The following is a 26,855-nucleotide window of genomic DNA, read 5'->3' as shown; positions in this document are numbered from 1 at the left end:
CTCGAGATGACTGCGTTTTGTGCCTCCTTCATCATCACTGACTCGCAAGTCGAAGTGACGTCAACTAAAAAGGACTTGCAATACGGCAGCCAAACTCCCCTGCATGGGGCCTCCCGGCCAACAATGCCATACGATTTATTTCATTTCAGTATAACAGCACAACTCGTGGCAACTGAATGAGACACCTAGGTCAGTCGTCGAGATACTGTGCATCAAATGATGACAAAAGCTTGCCTGAACACCCGGAAGCATACCATTAAACAAGTTGTTAATATTACTATTACCTCTTCATATAAACCGCTGCTGACAGAAACATATATTATTGTGAAAACATAAATCAGACTACACACTGTTCAGGAAAAATTTATGGGCACTCTGAAGCAAATTTTACCCATTTTTTTGTACTGCTCCACTCTCACTCTCCTTTAATTCATCAAAAGTTACTTTGTTCCATGTATTTTAGAACATAAAGTTCTCATTACATTTACACATCTGTCTAATATCTGCACATTAAACTGGCACTATCATAGTCTCTCATATCCCGATGTCCACTGTTTCGACATTATACACATTACGTTTTCTTATTACATGAAACAAGTACGAGAAACAATACGTTTCTTTTCCTTGTATATTTCAGGTGGCACACACACCTTTATACAGAAATAATAGTCACCCTATGCACAAATAAAGGAACTGAGAGCCTAGTATGATATCCATTCAAGGCCAATGAAAAATTTTCAGCAGAAAGATTATAGTATAGCCCATACATATCATGGTCCACAGATCATTAAAAATACAATCAAGAGGTTGCCACAGTGGGGACGACACATCTACAGCTGCAGTAGTGAGAGAAAAAGTATGTTGCATATTGGTATAGAACCTTAATCTGTATAAGTAAGAACCCAGGTCCCAGGTGATGTTTAGTGAAGCACAAAGATTACGGCACTAAATGTATATAATGAAAAGTCTTGCTTACAGGCAGTAGAGCTGAATAGCATTCAAGCAGAGAAATGTGAGAACAGTGCTGCCTGGCAAAAAGATGAAAAGACAGAGTGCAACCCCCCCCCCCCCCCCCACACACACACACACACACATCTTCTTTCATAGGTGGCTCTGCTTCTTTTGTGACAGGACTGAAGTAGAATCTACTGGATCAATGAATCAGGCAAGTCTTGCACGTGGGTCTTCCACAGGGATTAGATGCCTGGGGTTAGGAGTTGGTGTGGCATAGGAATGGACCAGGATAGTTTTAGGTTAGGTGGGTGGAGAAATGGTACTTCAGGAGGGGTGTAAATGATTGGGAGTAGGATGTTCCTATTTCTGGGGGCATGACAATAGAGTGTCGAAGCCCTGATGAAAGATATGATTCAGCTGTCCAGGCTGGGACGATACAGTTTATTGAGAGTGGTGCTCCTTTGCAGCTGATTCTTGGGGGTGATGTGAGGACTAGGAGTGCAAGGGGACAGGCACAGGAAATCTGTTTTCCGGCTAGCTTTGGGCGATAGTGCCTGGCTGTGAGGCCAAGCAAAACTTACAGCATACTGGACCCTCCCCCATTACCTTCCAGGAATTCCTTGCCTCCAATCTGCCTTTACCACCCTTCCCCACATCCCTTCCCAAGAACACAAACCCCTCAACAGAGGGAATAAGTCATTTTCAACCTCAAGAGAGAGATTCCCTGCAGGCAAAAGCTCTACCACTAACATGATGCATCACGATGACTAACAAACGTATGGTTTACACCAACACTTTGACTTTTCCACCAACAAGCTATGCCACATTAAACCCATCATTGAAGTCCAACATAGCCTCCAATCCATACTCAAATCTTTGGGCCCATCCCAGAATCTGTCACCTGAATCCATCCCCCTCTTCACACCCCCTTCTCCCCCTGCACATCCACCATCCACTCAAAATCCATAACCCGAAGAATCTTGGACGCCCTATTGTAGCTGGTTACTGCACTCTCACTGAAAGAATCTCTGCTATTGCCACCAACACCTCCAACTGACTGTAGCCTAGCCTCGCAAACTAAGGACAAAAACCACCTCTTTTACCGACTCTCTGCCATACCCATCCCTTTACCATCTGGATCCCTACTTGTCACTGTTTAAGCCACCTCCCTGGACACCAATAACCCTCATGCCTATGACCTTGCCACTATCAAACACTCCCAACAACCTTCTGACTCCCATATATCTTACCAATTACATCCTGACACACAACACTATAAAAAAATCTATGGCGTAGTCACGGGCACTTGCATGGCACCTTCCTATGCCAACTTTATGGGCCATCTAGAGGAAATTTAATAATCCCCAAAAGCTCTTTTCTGATTCTGGGGACCAACACACCCAATCCTCTTTCCTCTACAGCCTCAACATCGTCTCTCCTATGCACTTCACCTGGTCCTCCTCAGCCCAACGTGTCACTTTCCTGTACACTGACCTCCAACGGCTCCAGCTGTATCTCAGTCCATATTAAACCCGCTGACCATCAACAGTAACTGCATTTTCACTGCTGTCATCCATGCCACTACAAAAGTCACACCCATTTAGCCTGGCCACCCATGGATGGCATGTGTGTAGAGGAGAATTCCCTTTCCCAGTATGTGGTGGCAGCTAAGACAAAGGCACTATCCTTAAAATCTAGTCTGCAAACTGATTTCCCACAGCATAGCCTCACTTACCCCTAATCACCCCACTGTCTTAAAGAAGCAGTTGTGGAGGAGCCCCCCGCATCACTCAACATCACAACAGACAGGCGTAACTGAACCACTTGAACTTCCACTATCTATCATAGTGGCTATAAATGAGGGATCTCTTATCCATGATCCTTCCCAATCTCCCTAGTGGTATTTTGCTGCTCACCTAGCCTAAAGAACACACTGGTCCATCCCTATGTCACTTGCACCCCAACCATTTGCCACAGGGGCCTAATCCCTGTGGAAGGTCCCGGTGCAAGACCTGCCACATTCACCTACCCAGCAGGTTCTATTTTAGTCCTGTCACATGCTTATCCTACTCACCAGAAGCAGTGTCACCTGAGATAGCAATCAAGTCCTGTACCAGCTCTGCTACAATTTATGAAGAGCATTTTATGTGGGGCACCAACACACTGCAGCCAAAAGCAGAGCTGACCACCCAGTAGTGGAACACTGAGAGGACAACATGCTGAAGTTCAGTGGTTTGCTTCACAGCTCGCACTACCTGGATCCTGCCTCCCAGCACCAGATGAGATTTATCCTTACACCACATTCTTCACCACAGAAATCCTCCTGGCCCCATTCTCTGCTAACCGATTGCACCTACACCCTCTACCTAACGTCCTGTCAACCCCTCCCAATCTACTCTTCCACATCATCATTGCCATCGTGTACCACACGAACTCATCTGCTTCAGTGTCTTTGTGTTGCGTTCCTATTCTGTGCATCAGCTGCTCTTCCCCACCCCAACCCCTCCTTCCACTCCCTTTCTCTTTTCCCATATACTCACCTGAACCAAATCAACACCTTACTCAAGTCTACTTCCCAAACTGCAGTCTCAAGATTTGTGTGTTAGGGTAGTACAATGTAAATGAGTGTGCACGTGTGTGTGTGTGTGTGTGTGTGTGTGTGTGTGTGTGTGTGTGTGAGGGAGGGAGGGGGGGGGGGGCTGTACTCTTACTCATTGAAAGATTCACAGAAACTCACTGTTTCTACTATGCAGTCACTTGTCTCCTTTAGGATTTATCTATATAGAACATCACATCTATTGCTCTCTTATGCATATGTGCATGTTATCAAGTGGAACTGCTAGTATCCAACTCATTGGATGCTCCAGCTTGTTGCACTTACAAAATCAATAAAATTTCATTAACTTCAAAGCATTCAAAATGACTGACTGCTGCCTAACACTTCTGCAGCCATTGATGCAAAGATTTCTAGACAGACTTATATTGTTGCACACATTGCAACAACGTTACGTTTTCAGTCCTCTTGGGTTAGCAGACCTTGTGCTGATTCCATCTTTGAGCCTCTGCCAGAGAAAAATGTTCACAAGTATGAAATAAGGCACACATGCAGACTGACTGATAATGTCTCCTGTCTAATCCAGCAACCAGGAACGAGCTGGGTGAGCACTTTCCTAGTTGCAAGCGTGTAGGGAGCTGCAGACCCATTAAGCTGCTGCCAAAAACATCAAAGGATATTTCATACGGCATTTCTTCTAGGAGACCTGGTAGCACTTCTGTAACGAACTGTGAATATCTGTTACCCTCCAAGGTTTTTCTAATCAAGTAAGGATCAATTACTTAGTCTCCAATAATCCCACATTAAATGTTTACACACCAGTGCCTCTATGTTCAACCTGTCCATCAATCATTTAATGTTTCGAGGCCCAATAACATGCATATTTTTACATTCAGATTTCCATGATTTGTACAGGCTGCTTCATAGGTAAAGAAAATTCAGCGAAGAAAGAATCTATTGACCTGATGTCTCATTAGAACTGAAAAGCCAATTTCCATGCATCATCTGCAATCCTTGGGATAATTTGCTGGTGAAGTGCCATATTACTAAGATGGAAGTTGCCTGGGTACAAAATATGAACAACACTAAGACTGATATTCCAGAGGCCACTCAATTTCTCGGGAGTTAAAATGTGGATTATGAGCAACAGCTGCTACAAAATTTATTTCATTCATTACATTCATTGCAAGTTGTCCCTCTATACTCTGCTTTTGTGTTCCAATGCCCTCAAATAACCATTTTTTTCCATTTTCACTGAAGTTAAGAACTTTCACATAAGACAGCAATATGTCTGATATTCTAGACAAATAAAACATTACTCCTACATACTGTAGTTTCTTCAAAGTTACTTATCAGGTCACACAAAGAGAAACACGTTGAATTTGTCTTTGTGATCTGCAATAGTAACAGCAAAAATCATTACAGTTCATTTGAAAAATTGAAATTCACACCATCTCTCTATAATCAATACAGCTACAAGAAGAGACTGTGTTTTGGGTTAATGAGTATTTCCTTACACTGCATATAGGTGATAGCAGAACTGCAGTATCTTAAAAGGATTCCGAAATATTTTATGTTAATATTTTATGTTAATCTTCCTGAATATTTTGATAGGCCACAACAAACAATATAAAATTTTGGGGAATTAGTCACCGTAAACTAGCAATATGCTAGATGCAGGCTTTTAATGCTCTCTAAATATCTTTAATACTCTTTTTTTGTGCATGTGTGCCGGACTGCGACTTGAACTCAAACTCAGGAACTTTGCCTTTCACGATCCAGTGCTTTAACAACTGAGCCACTTAAGCACGACACGACCTGTCCTCTAGGCTTTACTACTTCTACCAGCACATCTCCTACCTTCTACACTCCACAGGATCTCTCCTGCAAAACTTGCATGACTAACAGTTTCATATCAGCACACACTCTGCTGTAGAGTGAAAATTTCATTCAGGAAACATCCTCTACGCTGTGACTAAGCCATGTCTCCGCAATATCCTTTCTTCCAGGAGTGCTAGTCTTGCAAGTTTCACTGGAGTGCTTCTCTCTGACGTTTGGAACGTAACAGATGAGGTACTGTCAGAAGTAAAATGTGAGGACAGGTCACGAGTCGTGCTTGAGTGGCTCAATTGGTAAAACACCTGCTCGCAACAGGCAAAGGTACTGAGTTCATGTCTCAGTCAAGCAAACAGTTATAATATGCCAGTAAATTTCTTTACTCTGTGAATATAATGGAAGGAAACATTCCACGTGGGAAAAATTATATATAAAAACAAAGATGAGGTGACTTACCGAACAAAAGCGCTGGCAGGTCGATAGACACACAAACAAACACAAACATACACACAAAATTCAAGCTTTCACAACAAACTGTTGCCTCATCAGGAAAGAGGGAAGGAGAGGGGAAGACGAAAGGAAGTGGGTTTTAAGGGAGAGGGTAAGGAGTCATTCCAATCCCGGGAGCGGAAAGACTTACCTTAGGGGGAAAAAAGGACAGGTATACACTCGCACACACGCACATATCCATCCACACATACAGACACAAGCAGACATATTTAAAGACAAAGAGTTTGGGCAGAGATGTCAGTCGAGGCAGAAGTGTAGAGGCAAAGAAGTTGTTGAAAGACAGGTGAGGTATGAGTGGCGGCAACTTGAAATTAGCGGAGATTGAGGCCTGGCGGATGACGAGAAGAGAGGATATACTGAAGGGCAAGTTCCCATCTCCGGAGTTCGGATAGGTTGGTGTTGGTGGGAAGTATCCAGATAACCCGGACGGTGTAACACTGTGCCAAGATGTGCTGGCTGTGCACCAAGGCATGTTTAGCCACAGGGTGATCCTCATTACCAACAAACACTGTCTGCCTGTGTCCATTCATGTGAATGGACAGTTTGTTGCTGGTCATTCCCACATAGAATGCATCACAGTGTAGGCAGGTCAGTTGGTAAATCACGTGGGTGCTTTCACACGTGGCTCTGCCTCTGATCGTGTACATCTTCCGGGTTACAGGACTGGAGTAGGTGGTGGTGGGAGGGTGCATGGGACAGGTTTTGCATCGGGGGCGGTTACAAGGATAGGAGCCAGAGGGTAGGGAAGGTGGTTTGGGGATTTCATAGGGATGAACTAACAGGTCCCCTCAAACCCAGAATCCCCCACAGAAGAACCACAAAAGTGCCCCACTTGTGACAGGATACTTTCCGGGACTGGACCAGACTCTGAATGTGGCTCTCCAGCAGGGATACGACTTCCTCAAATCCTGCCCTGAAATGAGATCCATCCTTCATGAAATCCTCCCCACTCCACCAAGAGTGTCTTTCCGCCGTCCACCTAACCTTCGTAACCTGTTAGTTCATCCCTATGAAATCCCCAAACCACCTTCCCTACCCTCTGGCTCCTATCCTTGTAACCGCCCCCGATGCAAAACCTGTCCCATGCACCCTCCCACCACCACCTACTCCAGTCCTGTAACCCGGAAGATGTACACGATCAGAGGCAGAGCCACGTGTGAAAGCACCCACGTGATTTACCAACTGACCTGCCTACACTGTGATGCATTCTATGTGGGAATGACCAGCAACAAACTGTCCATTCACATGAATGGACACAGGCAGACAGTGTTTGTTGGTAATGAGGATCACCCTGTGGCTAAACATGCCTTGGTGCACAGCCAGCACATCTTGGCACAGTGTTGCACCGTCCGGGTTATCTGGATACTTCCCACCAACACCAACCTATCCGAACTCCGGAGATGGGAACTTGCCCTTCAGTATATCCTCTCTTCTCGTCATCCGCCAGGCCTCAATCTCCGCTAATTTCAAGTTGCCGCCACTCATACCTCACCTGTCTTTCAACAACTTCTTTGCCTCTACACTTCTGCCTCGACTGACATCTCTGCCCAAACTCTTTGTCTTTAAATATGTCTGCTTGTGTCTGTATGTGTGGATGGATATGTGCGTGTGTGCGAGTGTATACCTGTCCTTTTTTCCCCCTAAGGTAAGTCTTTCCGCTCCCGGGATTGGAATGACTCCTTACCCTCTCCCTTAAAACCCACTTCCTTTCGTCTTCCCCTCTCCTTCCCTCTTTCCTGATGAGGCAACAGTTTGTTGCGAAAGCTTTACTCTGTGAAATGTACAAAGTAATTGTGAATCAAGAGAAAGGAATCACTTTCCTACTTTATAATTCTATTTCTCCTATTACAGTAAAACCCATTTTTAAAGAACCTCCAAGTACCCAAATATTTTTTCCTTACATAGAGATTTTCTTCAAATAGAGGTTTTGGCAGAGCACAAGGAAGGGGTGACCCATAATCATAATACAATCATGTTTAGATGATACAATTGGTGTTTAAGAACAAAATTAATAATATCTTGTGCTACAAATGTAAGTGCAGTAGATATGTAATTATTACATGTTCCACAGAATGCATCTTTCTTTTTTTTATCATGAAGTCATGTTTGATCTGTCCTTCCAGCATATTCCGTAAAGCGGGATGATCTTGAACATTTTAAGTTCAATTTTGTAAATCAAACAGAAACTTCCGAAGATAATGACATTAAACTTTTCGGAAAGTTGCAAGAGGTGTTGCTGAATATGATAAAGCAGATTATACATTTTTATCCCCCACTCCTAGTTTTTCTTTTTTTATTAGGCACTGCTAAATGACACCCCTATCATATGAAACAGCATTTTATTTTGTATATATAGTTTTGGAAGTCATTTAGAAAAATTTGAGTATTTTTATGAGTTTTCTTTAATCACCTGAAACTTTTGTATGATTACAGCTTAATTTTGCTAATAATGGAAATGGGTGTTGAGCTAGTTATGAAATAAGAAAATTATTTAGAAACAGATCTTTTCAAAACACTCTGTATGACTTTAAAAAAAAAAACAGTTAACACATTTTAAAGAATTACATCTGTAAACACTCTACAGGAAAGGAAGTTGCCATGAAAGAGTGTCCACTCTAGCAGATATCACAGACATCAAGTTTAAACTCAAAATGAAGCCTTCCCCTTCTATCTACCTTAGAATCGGGTAGAATTCTACAAATGCCATCTTTCTCAAAATCTGACACATTGGGAACGTTAGGCCAAACAAAAAAACTTCATCTGATTCCATCTTGAAATGCCATTTCCTCAAAAGTGTACTATCATAATCAGTGATAACATGTCCAACACTATTTTACACTTTTCTTTGAAGGAAACTTCACTAAAACATGTTTTACATGGAGCTGATGTGTCAAAGAATACAGAAGGCGCAGTTCAAAGTCACCCGTTAAAAGACAAGCCTTTATATTTTATTGTTTTACGTCACCAAAGAATAAATTTAACATTTTATGCTTTCTGTAAATGTTCATTCAAGTGTTTAACCTTGCCCATAAAAACTCGTTTCAAATTCTAAATGCAAAAATGCTTCTAATAATAGGCAAATGTTTTTTTGGTTGTGAAGGACATTACATTCCTAGAAAATTATTTTTTTTCTGTTATACAATGTTACTTCATATTGACTGACATATTATCTGAAAGCATCCATTATTGGCAATATTTAACGACTTTGGCCTTAATTCCATATTTACACACTAGAGTGCAGCAATTATTTTAAAAATATGCTAAATTGCTGTTCAATGTCGCCTCGCATTCAAAGTCAACCCGCTTTACAGTTTATAGTCAAAAGTTGTTGCCCCAGCTAGTTGATAAAAGTGATAATTAATCCATTTACATTAAAAGACTACAATAAATTCCTGACAATATAAATTCTTTCCACAGCAACATCGAAACTTGACGCTAGGAAATCATCACACCAATGGATTGGATTGTTTGGGGGAGGAGACCAGACAGCGAGGTCATCCGTCTCATTGGATTAGGGGAGGACGGGGAAGGAAGCCGGCCTTGCCCTTTCAAAGGAACCATCCCGGCATTTGGCTGGAGCGATTTAGGGAAATCACAGGAAACCTAAATCACGATGGCCGGACGCGGGACTGAACCGTCTTCCTCCCGAATGCAAGTCCAGTGCATCACACCAATATCCTGGAATGTTGCATTTTCAGAAATATCAGTTCCACTACTCCATTCTTCTTCTGGAGCAACGTAATCTTCAACAGCAGCTGATTTAACAATTTAATACAGTCTGTGGTGTTACAGAATTCCAGGCAGCAACAAACACATGCAAAGGCTGTACAAAGCTGGGTCTCATCACTACCTTCCTCTTTAACACAGTGTAATTTATTGTGTCCAGGTCCAGAGGCTGCAAATGATACGCACAGTTCAGAGGAAACAACATAACATTTACATTCTTCAGAGTGTATGTTCTCTTAGGATGTGGGCAAACGTCAGTAGTAAGTACAATTTTCCTTCCCGCTGCCCATCTTGGCATCTAAATGTTGGTAAAGATTTCCGATGTCTCCAGGGAATGCTGTTGTAATCCTCAGCACAAAGAAGCATTTCCGTGTTTTGGAAACAACTAGGAATTGACAGTGGAGGCAAATTATAACTTCCATCACTATTTACACATAATATCATCATTCTTTCATTACTTTTTTACTTCTATGGCACTTTTCTCTCTTAACAGAATATGACTTCCCAGGAAGTAATTTATGAAAGACACCAGTTTCATCAGCTCTGAACAAGTATCTGGGCTCATAAGCTTATATCAATCATGGCAATGTAATGGTCTTTGAATTGTTTTTTAACAATTCAACCAGTCATTTGTGCACTGAAATTTTCAATGCTGGTCTTTTTCACATGCCTTCTCTTGCAGTATGTTTCCGCTTACAGGAATGCTTCGACTTAAGTCCTTGAAACTACTTTCATCATGATCACCATCATCATCAGCCAATTCAATCATTAAATGATGTGGCCTCTTTGAGTCATGGATTCAGGTAGGCTTTCAGCAGTCTTCTCCAAGTGGGACGGTCTTGGGCAGTTCTCTACCAGGTGTTACCAGCGATCTTCTTGATGTCTTTGTCCCACCTTTCTGGTGGTCTTCCTCTAGGCCTCCGATGCTATCTCGGACTCCACTCCAGTACTAGCTTCACCCATCTGTTGTCTTTTCTTCTTGCAACTTGGCCAGCCCATTGCCATTTCAAGGAACCTAGTGTCTCTAAGATGCCATTAACCTTCGTCACAGACCGGATGTCATCTGCCCTTTTCCTATCCATTCTTGTATAGTCCCAGCATTGATCTCTCCATGGCTCTCCGTGCTGTCCCAAGTTTCCTTTTTGTAAATGAGTTCAGTGTCCATGTCTCGCAGCCATATGTCATCACAGGAAGAATGCATTGATCAAATCCTGCTTTGTTCAGATTTACTGGCATTTTTGATTTGAATACTGTTGAATTCTTCCCAAATGCTTGCCAGCCAAGCTCGATGCGTCGATAGATTTCTGGCCTTATGCCTCCCTTCATATTTATAATCTGGCCAAGGTAGACATATTCACTGACCTCTTCTAATAGACTGTCCTTGACTTTCACATCTCCAGCTGGGACCCATTTGTTGGACATTACTTTTGTTTTGGAAAAGTTCATGTTCAAGCCAACCAGCTGACATTCCGATGCAACCAGCTGACATTTCGATGCAAGATCTGTAACTAAGTTTTGGAGCTCTGCAAAGTCTTCGGCCAGTAAGGCAGTATCATCAGCAAATCTCAAGTTGGTAAGCCTTCTTCCATTAATTCTAATTCCCTTACCTTCCCAGCTCAGCTTTGACATAGTCATGTCCAATACAGCAGAGAACAGTTTTTGGGAGATCGGATCGCCTTGCTTGACACCCCTCATGATGCGGAATTCTTGAGTTGATTCGCCGATGTTAACATAAGCTGAAGAATTCTCGTAGATTTTCCTGAGCACTTCAATGTATGCTGCTCCCACTCCTTGTTCACTCAAAGCTTGGAGGACAGCTATATGGCTAACAGAGTCAAATGCCTTTTCAAAGTCAACAAAGGCAATGCAGAGAGGCAGTTAGTATTTATTCGCTCTGCTTATCATTTCACTAACGATCAGAATGTGGTCAGTAGTGCTAAAAGTGCTTCAGAATCCTGCTTGTTCTATAGGTTGGGCTGAGTCTAGGGTGGAACTAATTCGGTCTAACAAGATCTTTGTGAAAATTTTGTACAAAATTGAGAGCAAGCTGACAGGACGGTAGTTTTTAATATTGTGAATACTTCCTTTCTTGTGTATCAAAATAATCTTAGCCTTGTTCCACGATGGTGGGATTGAAACATAGTGCAGGCAGGAAGTAAATACTTTTGCCAAGTGATTTATTGTTACATCTCCTGCCAGTCTGAGGATGTAACACTGAGCTCATAATCACCTAGCACTGTTCCCTTCTTCGTGCTATCTAGAGCACACTTGACTTCTGATGGGAGTATATCTGGAACACTAGGTACATCTTTTAATTTAGATACACTCAAATTTTCCCTTGGATTGCTATACAAATTGCTATAAAAGTCTCTGATGAACTTCAAAACCTCCTCCTTTTCAGTGATTCGACTGTCATTTCCATCAAGTGCGATAATCTGCTTTTATCAATTGTGAGTTTGCGTTTGGCTGACTTTAAACCTGTCTTATTCTCCAAGCTTGCTCGTAAGGTGTCTTCAGTGAATTTCTGTATGTCAGTTTTCATTTCTCTTCGCACTGCCTTACATAGTTCGGAATACGCTACCATGTCACGATCGGTTTGGATTTTCATTTCTCTCCTCTGTTGTAAAAGGGTTTCAGTTTTGGCACTGAATGTCTTTGGTTGTTTATTTTTTTGGCATAGGCCACTGACTTCTTGTGCACTTGAAACAATCATTTCCGCCAAATCACCATCTTTAGTTACGTGGAACTTGCTTTGGAGGACTTCTTGGAATTTCGAGGAATGTCCTTCCAGGTTTTTGAGGTTGATTACCCTTTTCTTCCCTTTCATAAGTTTATTCTTTTCATTTCTTACATTGAGTTCGACCCTAGCTCTCACAAGATCACTGCCAGTGTTGAACTGATTTAGCACTGATACGTCATTTACAATCTGCAAAAAGTTTGACAGAATAAAGTCTATCTTATTTTTGACACTGAAATTTGGGCTCCTTCAAGTCCATTTTCGGTCAGGGTGCTTCTTAAAGAACGTATTCATGATGGACATATTGGTGTACTCAGCGAACTGGACTAATCTCTCACCTCTATCGTTTCGGTCGTCAATCCCATAGTTGCCCACCACTGGGTCGCCTTGAATGACCATCTGGAAGTGACAATCACTACCTTTTTTTACAGGTGCTATCCAGACTTTCATAAAAGGATTCAATTTCTTCGTCAGGGTGTCTTGAGGTGGGAGCGTACACCTGAACAATCTGTATTTTATACCTATTCGACACCTTCAGGACCATTCAGCTGTCCTGCTGGAAGTTCCTTCTAGGACAGATACTCTATCAGCAATATTCTTGTTGATCAAGAACCCAACTCCACTGAGTTTTCCTTCTGGGTCGCCACAAAAGTAAAACAAGCTGCCAGAATGCAAACGGAGACAGTCTTCCCCTTTTCGGCGTACTTCGCTTAAACCAACAATACTCCAGTTGATTTTTGTAAGCTCTTTCTGATCTCTTCTAGTCTGTCCTTGCCTATTAGAGAGCGACAGTTATATGTACAGACTTGAAGAGTCTGCATCTTCTTCTCAGCACCTCTTGGTGTTTGGGACGTCAAAGTTGCTCCCACCCGGAGATCCGACTGTGGGGCTATTACTCCGGAAAATTTAACATTAATGTCACACAACATAACTCGAAGGTGAGAAGCATAATCACCAGGCTTGCTTCAGAAAAGATTGGCTATATAATTTCCAGCTGCCCCTGACATGGGGTACAGAAGCCTTTGGTAGGCTGCTCCACTAGAGTACAGACGCCACCACGTTGCCAGTTTTGGTTCACCCCGGGTATTTCATTTCTCCGATGCCACCCATATCTGAGAGGCTTTCCCCTATCTGCCACCTGGGGAGGCACCCAATGGGGACTAGCAACCCCACTACATTAAAAGAATAAATTTCCACATCACTGATGTAGACACACAAATGTTCTTTCTTTTTGGATCCACAGGAATCGCTAGCTTTGGCTCTTAAGAATGCTGCCTTCTTTCCTAATGTGCCACACATATAGATGATTGTAAACCTTATTTCTTCAAAATGTTGAAAAGATTTAGGTCACAATTGTCACCGACATCGCAGACAATCGTCAGCTTTTGCTGAACAGTAAGGTAAGTTTCTCACATTTGCAGGCAATAACTCCACAATAGCAAAACTGATAAACACTTCAGAAAACAAAAACTACACTTCTTGTGCATCGTAGACTCAATGACTGTGACGTCATACTACGTGACGTAAGTTGCATGGAAATTGCAAGATAACCCCACTTTTACATTCCCGGAATTAACGTTTTCCCGTCATTTATGACATTTTTTATGGTTTCTGCCAAATTTCCTATGTCACAATTGCACCTGATTTTGCGTCAACATATTTGTAATTTTCCCGTGATTTATGCATTACAAAAATACTATTTGTCGAGAAAAAAAAATTACGCTCTCATGATGTTGGCCATCCAGTAGTGTTTACAAACATTACATGGTTAAGTTTCTTGACACCAGGGCACTCTACTATTTGAACAGGTAAACAAGTATAAAAATTGGTACAATTCATGACGTATCTCCCGCCGATGCCAAGCACTGCTTGGCATGATGGCTGATGGGAATAACTAGGTTCCTTAGAATAAGGATACCATGACCATTCACAACCATTTCCAAACTATCTACCGCACAAATGCAGTTTCATGATTGATGTGATCATTGTGACACCTTTGTCGAACCATATTTAGCACATTTCGGCGTTTGGCCTCTAATTGACACTGTCATTCACTTTGCATTGCTCAAATATTTTTAGTTTGAACACAACACCAGTTACGAATTTTTTTCATGCTGACCGAAGTGTGTTTCGAGAATTTATTCTAGCTGTCAGGTGCAGTATTTTCATATTATTTATTGTGATGTTACACAAAACAATGTGAGTGATAGGCTGCTTGTGTGTGGTTCTCCACTCCACATAACTGAGGAGTCACACTACCTGATAACAAAAAGATGACTACAGTGCATGAGAGGAGAATAACACATATTTAAACACCACACAAACTACATTTGTATGTATTTGCACTTGAAATTCTCGAAACGCGTCATTAAGAATGAAAAACTACGTAACTAGTGCAGTATTTCATTATTTAAATAATGAATGAGACAGCTGTAGGCTTTCGAAAAACATTGATTATGATGTTTGAAATTAAGTCAAATGTTTCTACTTCCCAGAAAGTTATCAAATCCAGTTTTTATTAGATAATAAACCATTATTAGATAATAAAGAAGTCCCTACAAGTCTTTTGATGCCTGTTATGTACCTAGATCATACAAAAAGTGCGAAAATGCTAGGGGGTAACCCATGCGTAACTTTTACAGCTTAAAATGTTATTTCCCACATTTTACATTTTCCCACCCTTTACACCATTTTTTTTAAGTCCCTTGAAAAGTGTAAAAGCGGGGTTTCAGTGTATTTCAAATTTTTTTTAACTCATCTGCCAGTATCACTACAAGGGAAGTCGAGTTGCTGAACGATCTAGGCATGTGTCAACCAGCTGAATCTATCACCATTTACTGCATCACACTACATTAAATATGACCTATATGTCATGGAAAGGAATAGGAAACTCACTCGAATGTTCAATTTGCAAAATGCTTCATGTTCATTCCTTCAGAGTGGACTTTTTCTTAAAGTGGAGCTCTTTAAAAGCCAAGAGCAATAACATTGTTTTTATGGGAATGTTGCTGGGGCAGACAAATATTAGTTAAAAGATGGATTTCCTTAAAATTCGGGGTTTTACTGTAATTGTCACACTATTTGTCATAATTTTCCTTTCTGTTTAATGATATTTGAAGTACAGCTTTTCCCAGCTGCTGGTGACAGGTTTCTATTTGCTAATCTTTACGTTCTCTTTCAATGAGATGAGCCATGTGACACTATGAACTCCCACAATAAATGTTATACTCTTCCAAAAACGAAATAAGAGAGATTTTTCTTAGTATAAATCAGGTTTGTACAAGGGTAGCAACCATTAACAGAAATTCATTCTTAAATTGCACAACCTTTTGTTGTTAAATATTTTAACAAATTGCAGATTGTCAAGAAAATACTAATTTTGCTCTTTTTTTATTGTAATTAACTTAAATTTTTGTCCTGTATTAGCGTTAGCGTATAAATATAATGCACAGAAAGTTCTTGATATTTAACACCAAACTCATAAATATCAGTAAGTCATACCATCCAGCCCATTAATTTCAAGCTAAAATGTAACAAGAAGACTTTTAACTTCAAAGAGTATAAGCAAAAAACTTTCCATTTACAAAGCAACAAATAATGTTTCTCAACATGTTATGCTTGTTCACAAGAGTGTGTTGCATCATTTTGAGCAACAGTTTATTTTTAACAGTGAATAAATAAGTTTTGTATTATGGAAGTCAAAGCGCTCTCAATTTTTTTTCCCGAGTCACATCTTGTGTTGTTGTATCTTACTTAAGCAGTTATTGTCTCATGTCATTAAGTACTTACACATCAATCATTTCAGCCTTAGACCTCTTAAGAGGTGGCTGTTCAGAACGTTCAGCAGACTGCCTCTTCTTTGAGGGAGATCCACGTGTTAACGGCCTCAAATCCACATCTTTTGTTTCGGCATCAACATGGGGCTCTACACCTGGAAAGTTAAAATAGCTGATTACATATGTTTCTCTAATACGACAAACATTCACAAATCAAGCAAACAATTTATGTCAAAAATTATGGTGTCACACTTCTTACATTACCAAACAATCTACACTCCTGGAAATGGAAAAAAGAACACATTGACACCGGTGTGTCAGACCCACCATACTTGCTCCGGACACTGCGAGAGGGCTGTACAAGCAATGATCACACGCACGGCACAGCGGACACACCAGGAACCGCGGTGTTGGCCGTCGAATGGCGCTAGCTGCGCAGCATTTGTGCACCGCCGCCGTCAGTGTCAGCCAGTTTGCCGTGGCATACGGAGCTCCATCGCAGTCTTTAACACTGGTAGCATGCCGCGACAGCGTGGACGTGAACCGTATGTGCAGTTGACGGACTTTGAGCGAGGGCGTATAGTGGGCGTGCGGGAGGCCGGGTGGACGTACCGCCGAATTGCTCAACACGTGGGGCATGAGGTCTCCACAGTACATCGATGTTGTCGCCAGTGGTCGGCGGAAGGTGCACGTGCCCGTCGACCTGGGACCGGACTGCAGCGACGCACGGATGCACGCCAAGACCGTAGGATCCTACGCAGTGCCGTAGGGGACCGCACCGCCACTTCCCAGCAAATTAGGGACACTGTTGCTCCTGGGGTATCGGCGAGGACCATTCGCAACCGTCTCCATGAAGCTGGGCTACGGTCCCGCACACCGTTAGGCCATCTTCCGCTCACGCCCCAACATCGTGCAGCCCGCCTCCAGTGGTGTCGCGACAGGCGTGAATGGAGGGACGAATGGAGACGTGTCGTCTTCAGCGATGAGAGTCGCTTCTGCCTTGGTGCCAATGATGGTCGTATGCGTGTTTGGCGCCGTGCAGGTGAGCGCCACAATCAGGACTGCATACGACCGAGGCACACAGGGCCAACACCCGGCATCATGGTGTGGGGAGCGATCTCCTACACTGGCCGTACACCACTGGTGATCGTCGAGGGGACACTGAATAGTGCACGGTACATCCAAACCGTCATAGAACCCATTGTTCTACCATTCCTAGACCGGCAAGGGAACTTGCTGTTCCAACAGGACAATGCACGTCCGCATGTATCCCGTGCCACCCAATGTGCTCTAGAAGGTGTAAGTCAACTACCCTGGCCAGCAAGATCTCCGGATCTGTCCCCCATTGAGCATGTTTGGGACTGGATGAAGCGTCGTCTCACGCGGTCTGCACGTCCAGCACGAACGCTGGTCCAACTGAGGCGCCAGGTGGAAATGGCATGGCAAGCCGTTCCACAGGACTACATCCAGCATCTCTACGATCGTCTCCATGGGAGAATAGCAGCCTGCATTGCTGCGAAAGGTGGATATACACTGTACTAGTGCCGACATTGTGCATGCTCTGTTGCCTGTGTCTATGTGCCTGTGGTTCTGTCAGTGTGATCATGTGATGTATCTGACCCCAGGAATGTGTCAATAAAGTTTCCCCTTCCTGGGACAATGAATTCACGGTGTTCTTATTTCAATTTCCAGGAGTGTATATTATTCCTATATCATTACAACAAGCTTCAGTTAAATTACAGAGCACCTTCAGGTACACAGAAGTTAATATCTCAAAAGCCGAATAATGTGAACACTATGTGCAAGTCTGAAGATGATCTTTAATCTGATAAACTGGTTGTGCTGCTTAAGTTTGACATACCTGGTGTGACAGCCCTCACAACAGTGCTAAACACGTAACTGCTACTGTGTTGTCAGTATTAAAATATAACCTTTGGGATTCTTTGAAAGGTGTAACCAAATAAGAGATACACAACATAACAAAGGGATACTCTTAATATCAGTCACAAATTGAGAACAATGGAGCTCATCACAAGCCATGTCCATTATTGCCACCAAGGATGACGTGACATGTACAATTACTTGAACATAGATGTCAGTGCCATATGAAAAGTGTACCAGCATTGACACCTGTGTTTGTGGAATGCCTGTTTGTGTTATATGTATAATATTATAATGAGAATCTCAAAATATTAGTTGTTAATTCCAGAGTGTACTAGTAATCAGTCACCTACACATCTTAACCATGAAGTAAGAGTTGGTTGAAACCCGAAATAAACAAGTGGAGACTTCATTAACACCGGTAAAGTATATCGGAAAGACATCCAGGAGGAGTAGATTTTATATAGCGATAACACAAGGAAAGCAGATTTTGCAACAGGTTCCCACTGGCTTTCAAATCTCGATTTGAGGTAACAACTTTTATCACTCTATGTCTCCTATTTCCTTTCATTTCTGCTCACATAACCACTTTCCTTTTTTTGTGTTTGTTCTGCATTTTACATCTCGTGCATAACATTTTCTTTCTGCAGTACTACTTCTCACTTCTTGCTGTTTCCTTTGTTTTTCTCTGTTTCTGCACATTTTCTTCTGATCTACTATTCCAATTTACATCAGTATTTCCCTTGGGTTGAATGACCTCTCACTTACTTGATTTTCAAAGCTATCTTATTTCATAACTGATTTCTTCCTGGTTTAATCCTACCATCTCTCTTTTGTGCTGATGAAATGGACGACTGATACATGGTTCTTAAAGAATCTCCTTGCTAAGAAACTTTCTTCATATTTGCTATAAAAAGCTAGTATTAGTCTTGCCACAGTTCACAGCACACACAGATTACTATTTAAAACCCATTACATGAAATGGCAAAGACAGCAGAGACATGCATAACAGAAGTTGGTCAGTTAACACAATGATAACATGAGGTGATAAATAACCTGTAATTTATTAATGAGACTAGTAGGGATAACAAAATTGAACTGTGGAAAGCAGCAATATGGAAAATGATGATTAGAAAAACTATTCAAAATTTAAATGGTGTAAATGAGTTAAAAAGTAAAGAAAGCCACAAATTATCAAACTAATTGAGGCACATTATGAAGAGGGAAAAGAAAATTGTCAGTTTAATGTGTGATTTCTTATATCTTTATAGTAGACTTACGGATAAGATAATCTCAATGGCTACGCCACATCTAGCTGAAAATAACATGCGGCAGCTTCTGATGATGTCGGGAGTATATCAAATCTCATGAAAATGTGGTGACATCTAAATCAACTAGACCACTCAAAACAGGGCTGTAATTTTGTGCAAAACATTCACACTGCTTAAAACATACAGCATTTAATCCTGCACTGTCTGAGCAATTTGAAAAATGGGTTCAAAATTAGATTTAAATATATCGAAAACCTTGACCATACCGTCCCAACAGAGACTACACAGCAAAAAGTGGCATGCATTCAAATTAGACTACCATTTTAACCAAGACTGACTGGAAATGGCATGGATGTGATCACAGCAACTTTTTCCACACAGTTTAATGTGCTTTACTATACACTAAGGATAATGACAAGTGGTGATGCTCACATTTATGCCATTTCTGTACGAGCAGTGCAACAGTTTGTGCGACAACACCTCATGGCTATTAGTTTCCAAAAGGTTTTCTCTCTCTTGTATGTGTTATCTTAAATTTATCTATATTTAATAAGAGCTACCATTCATTACCCCTAGCATAAATTTTGTCCAAATCTTTCGGCAATTCCATACGATTGTCCAACGACTATACTTTCTTGTACACCGATCTTATAGTGGTGCTGATCCTATTTGATACATCATTTATGTCCACTACAAACATTAGAGGTGATATTACACTCCTTTTGGGTAAACTTTCATTTCTATGGAGAATCCACTGTCCAGTATAACCTCCTGGCTTCAGTTATTCATTGAGCCCATCGCATATTCATGAAACTACTCCATATTATCACATCTTGATTAGTCGTCAGCTCCTTTCAGAAATCTCTAAGTAAACTGAATCTAACTGTTCATTTACAGTTTGCAAAACATCTTGTATGAATAAAGCAAAGCTGCTTTTCAAAAGTGGTTCTTCCTAAATCAATGCTGAGTCATTGAAAGAAGCTTGTTTTCCTCCAGGAACATCCTAATGTCCGAGTTTAGAATATGCTTTACAGTCAATTTGTCGTAAGATGATCTCCGTGTGTTGCAATGGACTGGGCACAGCTGCTTCATGTGCATGCCTCATTCAATCACGCAAAACGATTTTTGTAAACATCTGTAAGGCAACACCTCAGTGTTGCCATAGTTCTATAGATGGCTATTGTTCTCGCTTGCAGCTGTTTGAGCTTTGGAGTTAAAAGCTGCCAACAGCACTGCCATCTGTTGGGGATCATCTTATGCAGACTCAACAAAAGCAATCTGTAACAAACTGAAGTCCACCATGTTGGTCTGTAATTCTGTACATCTGATTATTTAATCTTTTTGTAAACGGGAGCGAACTGAACTCTTTTCTGGTCACTTGGGACTATTCACTACCCATGAGATTCTCAAGAAATACAAGTTAGGAAAGAAGTTAACTTCAAGGCCTACTTGCTGTCTGAAGTTTCAAGACCACACATATCCACAATAAATTGAATTGAAGGTTTGGACATGTTCATTGGCATCATGTACGGCCAGAAATTCCTATGATTTTATGATAGGTATTCTGCCAGGAACTGACTGTGAAATTTACTGTAGGTTCCACACTTGGCCCCAACTTAAGGATGTAAGAGTTGCAAGTAACTTTTCTCCATCAGATTCCCTGCATCTCTCTTGCAGCAAGAGTGTCGTAGTGTGTTTTCATGACAATCTCTGGATGGTAACATTAAATCAGGGTGGGGATTTGATTACTTTATTTGGAACCCAATTATCCAGGTTGCAGTTTATACCAATTTTCAGCTTTAACCACAATTGTTCTGTGTTTGCCAGATCTGAACTAGGCAATGTCAGCTCATCCTTCAATCAAGATGAGGTTATCAGTTCAACCAAACACAGATACTCTCCTAGTTTTCTTGATGACTCTTTTGTTTTTGCTGACCATGGTTCCTGCAAAGGCACCATGATCATTAATCCCTGCCTCAATAGTGATACTTTTGAAAACCTTGGGCTTGTTTATAACCAATAGGTCTAAAACAATTATTTACCAATAGGTCTAAAACAATTATTTCATTTGCGGTTTGTCGGGCTAGTTGCTCATGGTAATTGTCAGACAATGGTTTCAGTATTATTTTGCAGGACTGTTCGCTCTTAGTGCCAGTAATGTATGCATAGTTTTCTCAGTTGTTAATGGGCATGTTAAAGTTACCGCTTGCTGCTGCTGCTGCTGCTGCTGCTACTACTATATTCTGACTGCATTTCCATGTTATCAAGTTTGTGCTATCTTTGAATGACCGTGCATCCAGGGTCTTAATCTGTGATTCTGCTGAAACATTCATTTATTAATCTAAATCCACCAACCTTGCCTACCCTTGTCTATTTAGTTCACAGGGGACCTTTCAACAGTTAATGCTTTTATTTATTGTTATATAAACACTCCTCCTGGGTGTCTTTCCAATATATTTTACTGATGTTAATGAAGTCCCCACTTCTTTATTGCGGGTTTCAACCAACTCTTAGTTCATGGTTAAGATGTGTGGGCAACTGATTTATACTAACATATTCTGGCATTAACAACTATAATTTGAGATTCTCATTATAATATTATACATATAACCCAAACAGGCATTCCATAAACACAGGTGTCAATGCTGGTACACTTTTCACATGGCACTGACATCTACATTCAAGTAATTGTATATGTCACTTAATCCTTGATGGCAATAATGTGTATCACTTGTGATGAGCTCCATTGTTCCCAATTTGTGACTGATATCATATGAGTATCCCTTTGTTATGTTGTGTATCTCTTATTTGGTTACACCTTTCAAAGAATCCCAAAGGCTATATTTTAATAGTGACAACACAGTAGCAGTTATGATGCTGAATCGGCATAATCTGAAACCTGTTGATGGTCTGAGCGATTGTAACTAACAGTTTTTAAAAAATGGTACCAGCATCTCATTTACGTGAATATGACAGTCTTCAAAGTTTTATCACAGTTATTCATTCAGAAACAAACACAATTGTCTGCTATCCAGATTCTGTTAAGAAGGGGTATTTCAAATGCTTTAATTAGCACCAAAGCAAGAACAATGCAAATTTTTTTTTTAATTAAAGAAAGATAATCATCAAATATTCCTTACAGACAAAGCAAACAACACAGAACTACTCCATTACTACTACAATTTTAAATAAGATTACAGCTTGAGTGGCTATATCAAACTATTAGCCACCTTTGGCATGACAGTATCACTTAAATGGAAAATTTTAGCCAAAATGATTTACAGTGTTATAAAGCTACAACTGATATTTAAGTTGAAAGGAGCCTAAGCTTGCTCACCAACATTTGTTAATTCAAGCTTTGAGTTAAGGTTCAGCTCTGTATTAACTAACTCACATCTATAATGAACACACATATTAAGCCTTTCATTATTTTGACTCCTATTGATTAAAAGTACTTGTTAAACCACCTAATGAATAAATTCAGTAATATCAGATCTGTGCAGGTTAAGTTGTGAAGTTTAAGGCTATGCGGAGCAGCCGCTCCAAAAGGTGTATGAACATATGTACCTTTAAATTTATTAATATAATGGAAGGAAACATTCCACGTGGGAAAAATTATATATAAATACAAAGATGAGGTGACTTACCGAACAAAAACGCTGGCAGGTCGATAGACCACAAACAAACACAAACATACACACAAAATTCAAGCTTTCGCAACAAATTGTTGCCTCATCAGGAAAGAGGGAAGGAGAGGGGAAGACGAAAGGAAGTGGGTTTTAAAGGAGAGGGTAAGGAGTCATTCCAATCCCGGGAGCGGAAAGACTTACCTTAGGGGGAAAAAAGGACAGGTATACACTCGCACACACGCACATATCCATCCACACATACAGACACAAGCAGACATATGTCTGCTTGTGTCTGTATGTGTGGATGGATATGTGCGTGTGTGCGAGTGTATACCTGTCCTTTTTTCCCCCTAAGGTAAGTCTTTCCGCTCCCGGGATTGGAATGACTCCTTACCCTCTCCTTTAAAACCCACTTCCTTTCGTCTTCCCCTCTCCTTCCCTCTTTCCTGATGAGGCAACAATTTGTTGCGAAAGCTTGAATTTTGTGTTTAAATTTATTAAAGACTTTAAATTATAAGAAAACATTATGAATATTTTTCATACAGATTTAAAAGGTGACTAAACTTGTTTTAGAGTTGTTAATTCTGAATGAGGTTTTTCAAATAGTTAAGTGTTACAAGGGGACTACACCTACTTATTACCACTGATGTCATCCAGATTTATTGTATATGCACGGCTTGGCCAGAAATGAAAGTGATGGAAGTGTGAGCCCCAGGAAGAGAACAGCATTTCTGGCTCAGGTCAGGGAAGACTTGAACCATTTATGTTAAGAATAGTTTCCAGGAAGCAACTGACTCAACATAAAGAGTACAGAACGGTATTGGAAGGGTTATGAAGTCTACCCCTTATGTGGAAAAATTTTTATTTTCAATTTTTACATTATTTACACTGCAAATAAACATACATATAGCTCAATTATCATATTTATTAATATTTTCATAAAAAGCATGAAAATGAAAGGCACAGGTAAGTATGGGATTGCAAATATACAGGGTGAGTCACGAGGTTTTCCCCAATTGCTGAAGGTTATTCCCTGGTTTATTTGGAACAAAAAATGTAAATAAAGTAATGTGATCAGATCCATAATAAAGGAGGTACAACAGAGTTCCATAACATGCCACACGGTGTATGGAGCACTACACTTGTGTTCACAGGACACACGATCAGTCTTAGGCAGACAAGTGCATAACAGCCACATTGTTGATACTGCAGTCACTGTTTACTGTTATTGTCCTCCTGCAATGCCATTGACGTTTTCATTGCAGGAGTATGGAGAGAGAGTGTACATTTTAGGGTTCTGTGATGGTAATGCGAAAGCTGCTGTTGCCGAATATCACCATCGGTACACTAATCGTAGGATTCCGAGTGCCGAAAATTCAGTAGCACATATCGAACATTGCTAGAAACTGGTACTCTTCCCAGTATTCATATTCACTCCGAAACACATCGTGACATTCAAGAAGAGAAAAACACTCTTAATTCAGTAGAACGCAGTCCTCGTTCAAGTACAAGGCGCCTAGCTACGAGATTGAACGTTTCACAATCTAAGGTATGTAGGATTCCTCATGAGAATGGACTGTATCCTTTTCATGTGCAGAAAGTTCACCAATTAGAGACACATGATTGTGCCAACCATTTGCACTTTTGTAACTGGTTAAACAGAAATTGGCAGCTCTATCACTTAATAATGTTCAGTGATGAGGCAACCTTTACAGGAGACGGCATCAACAACATGCATGTCTAGGCAGACTAAAATCCCCATGTCATAGTAGTATCTCAATTTCAATGCAGATTCTGTGTCAACGTCTGATGTGGTGTGGTGTGTGACCAGTTACTGGGGCCATTTATTCTCCCAAGAAATTTAAATGGTCAGATGTGCGGTAACTTTTCCTCTGGAAACAAGACGCCACATGTACGTCCAATACGATGGGGCACCTGCACACTTCCACCGTGTGGTAACAGCTTATCTTAACCAGCAATTCGCACATCAATGAATTGGTTGTGTGGCCCTATCAACTGGCCTGCAAGATCCCCAGATTTAACACCCCTAGATTACTGCATCTGGGAGTGGATGAAAGACATTATGTATGAAGTTGAAGTGGAATCATAGAAGAATTGATGCAACGCATTTTTGATGCCACGTCAATAAGGAACAAGCATGTGAAATTCTGGAATGCTACTTGCGCGATTCACTCCCATGTGAATCTTTGCCTTCAAATGCAGGGAGGAAATTTTGAACACTTGCTTTAAATCCACTCTGAATGCAAGAGACTGCTACAAAATTGTATGCATTCTTGATAGTAAAATCATAAAATAAAAGTTTTTTCTGCCTTTTCCTGAGTTTTTCAATTACTGTATCTACTTAATTGTGGATCTGATCCCATTAACTTATTTGCATTTTTTTGTTCCAAATGACCTAAGGAATACCCTCCAGAAACCGGGGGAAAACCTCGTGACTCACCGTGTATTTCTATGAAAGGGTTAAGCTTACAGTCTCCACTAGTACTCTGCAAATTATAACCCCAGCACTTGTAAATCATCATCTGTAAAACCATTGAAGTTTTTATGTATACCTTGCAATCTCTGCCTGGAAATTTATTTGCAATCTCAAATTTTCCTTCACATCTTCATTTCATGCCTTTTATGAAAACAGTAATAAATACAATATATGGAACATTATTTATGGTAATTTTCAGAGCAAGTAACATTCAAACTAGAAATTAAAAAAGTTTCCACACGGGGAATTGACTTCACAATGCTTCCTTTACAATCCTACACTTTTTCCACTGTGCCAACAGCTGACCAGAAACTACGCTAACATAAATGACTCATGCTTCACCTGCCCCCAAGCCAAAAAAAAATTTTTTTTAAACATCTGCCCATGTGGAGCTCCAATTTTCCCTCACTTTCATTTCTTTGCAAGACCTACATGTAGCAGAAATTTAGACAAAATCTAAGATGATGATAAGGCACAATCTCCTTGATCAGGCTATGACTTGAAATTCTAGTAGATTCTATGCAGTAAAGGACTGGGGGTGTGGTTTGTATGGGCTTCTAGAAGGCTCAACTGGCTGACCCTAAGACAATGTTATCTACCCCCCACATGATTTTCATGTTTTTCTGCATACAACAACGGGGAATCAAAAGAGTGGCTGAACCTTCACCCTTGACACTGACTCTTTATCTCTGTATTATGCTTTCATATGTCATACTAGTACGGAGCTGTGCCTGTTATACGGTGAGCCTCTTCTAATTAGGGCACTGATAACATTTAAAATGTCAAAGAAACCACACATGCTCTTTGATAGCACAATGCAGCCCTCTTAATCTATTGCATCAAAGAAATATTGCTTTCTGTAAATAGATAAAAGGATTTGTGTGAACTTACATTTAGGAGAGAGAGAAAGCCTAGACACTTTATCAGGTGGTGGTCCACGAAGATCAACATCAGCTGAAGATGGCTGAGCTCCTGGAGGTGAAGGTGACATCGAGCCTTCACGTCTCTTACGGAAACTGCGTCCTTTGCGTGGTGATTTCACATCTTTGAATATAGTAGACACAGGACTTGAGACTGCTGGAACACTAATACGTGGTGGTGAAGGTGGCGAGGGAGAAGATATAACGTCAGGTTCAGGAAGTTCAGGAACGGGGCCGGAATTTCGTGGAGAAGTTTGTCTCAATCTGTTTCCTCTTGGCGGCACCATCCTACTGATGTCAACTTCATGATCCTTCCCTCGGTCCTTCTCTTTTTGTCTCTCCCGCTCCTTCTCTCGTTCTCGATCCCTCTCCCTCTCCTTCTCTCGTTCTCGCTCCCTCTCCCTCTCCTTCTCTCGTTCTCGCTCCCTCTCCCTCTCCTTCTCTCGCTCTCTCTCCCTTTCCTTCTCTCGCTCCCTCTCCTCTCGTTCTCGTTCCTTCTCCCGTTCTCGTTCCCTCTCCTTCTCCCGTTCTCGCTCTCGCTCCTCTCGCTCCCTTTCCTTCTCT

General features: G+C 41.1%; 2 protein-coding genes across 2 annotated transcripts in view; both read right to left on the bottom strand.

Annotated features, from left to right (window-relative positions):
• The window catches only part of LOC124805343, a 96,958-nt gene extending 70,242 nt beyond the window's left edge, over positions 1-26,716 (bottom strand). Inside the window, exons 1-2 of the mRNA XM_047265862.1 lie at positions 26,263-26,716; positions 16,107-16,248 (exon numbers count right to left, since the gene is read on the bottom strand). Of these exons, the coding sequence (XP_047121818.1) occupies positions 16,107-16,248; positions 26,263-26,578 (458 nt within the window). The 5' untranslated portion in view covers positions 26,579-26,716. The remainder of the gene's footprint in view (positions 1-16,106; positions 16,249-26,262) is intronic.
• The window catches only part of LOC124709005 (pre-mRNA cleavage complex 2 protein Pcf11-like), a 48,588-nt gene continuing 48,321 nt past the window's right edge, over positions 26,589-26,855 (bottom strand). Inside the window, exon 7 of the mRNA XM_047240638.1 lies at positions 26,589-26,592. Within this exon, the coding sequence (XP_047096594.1) occupies positions 26,589-26,592 (4 nt within the window). The remainder of the gene's footprint in view (positions 26,593-26,855) is intronic.

The sequence above is a fragment of the Schistocerca piceifrons genome, chromosome 7, assembly GCF_021461385.2.
Source record: "Schistocerca piceifrons isolate TAMUIC-IGC-003096 chromosome 7, iqSchPice1.1, whole genome shotgun sequence".
Classification (NCBI taxonomy): Eukaryota; Metazoa; Arthropoda; class Insecta; order Orthoptera; family Acrididae; genus Schistocerca; species Schistocerca piceifrons.
This window is presented reverse-complemented; position numbering and strand designations above follow the sequence as displayed.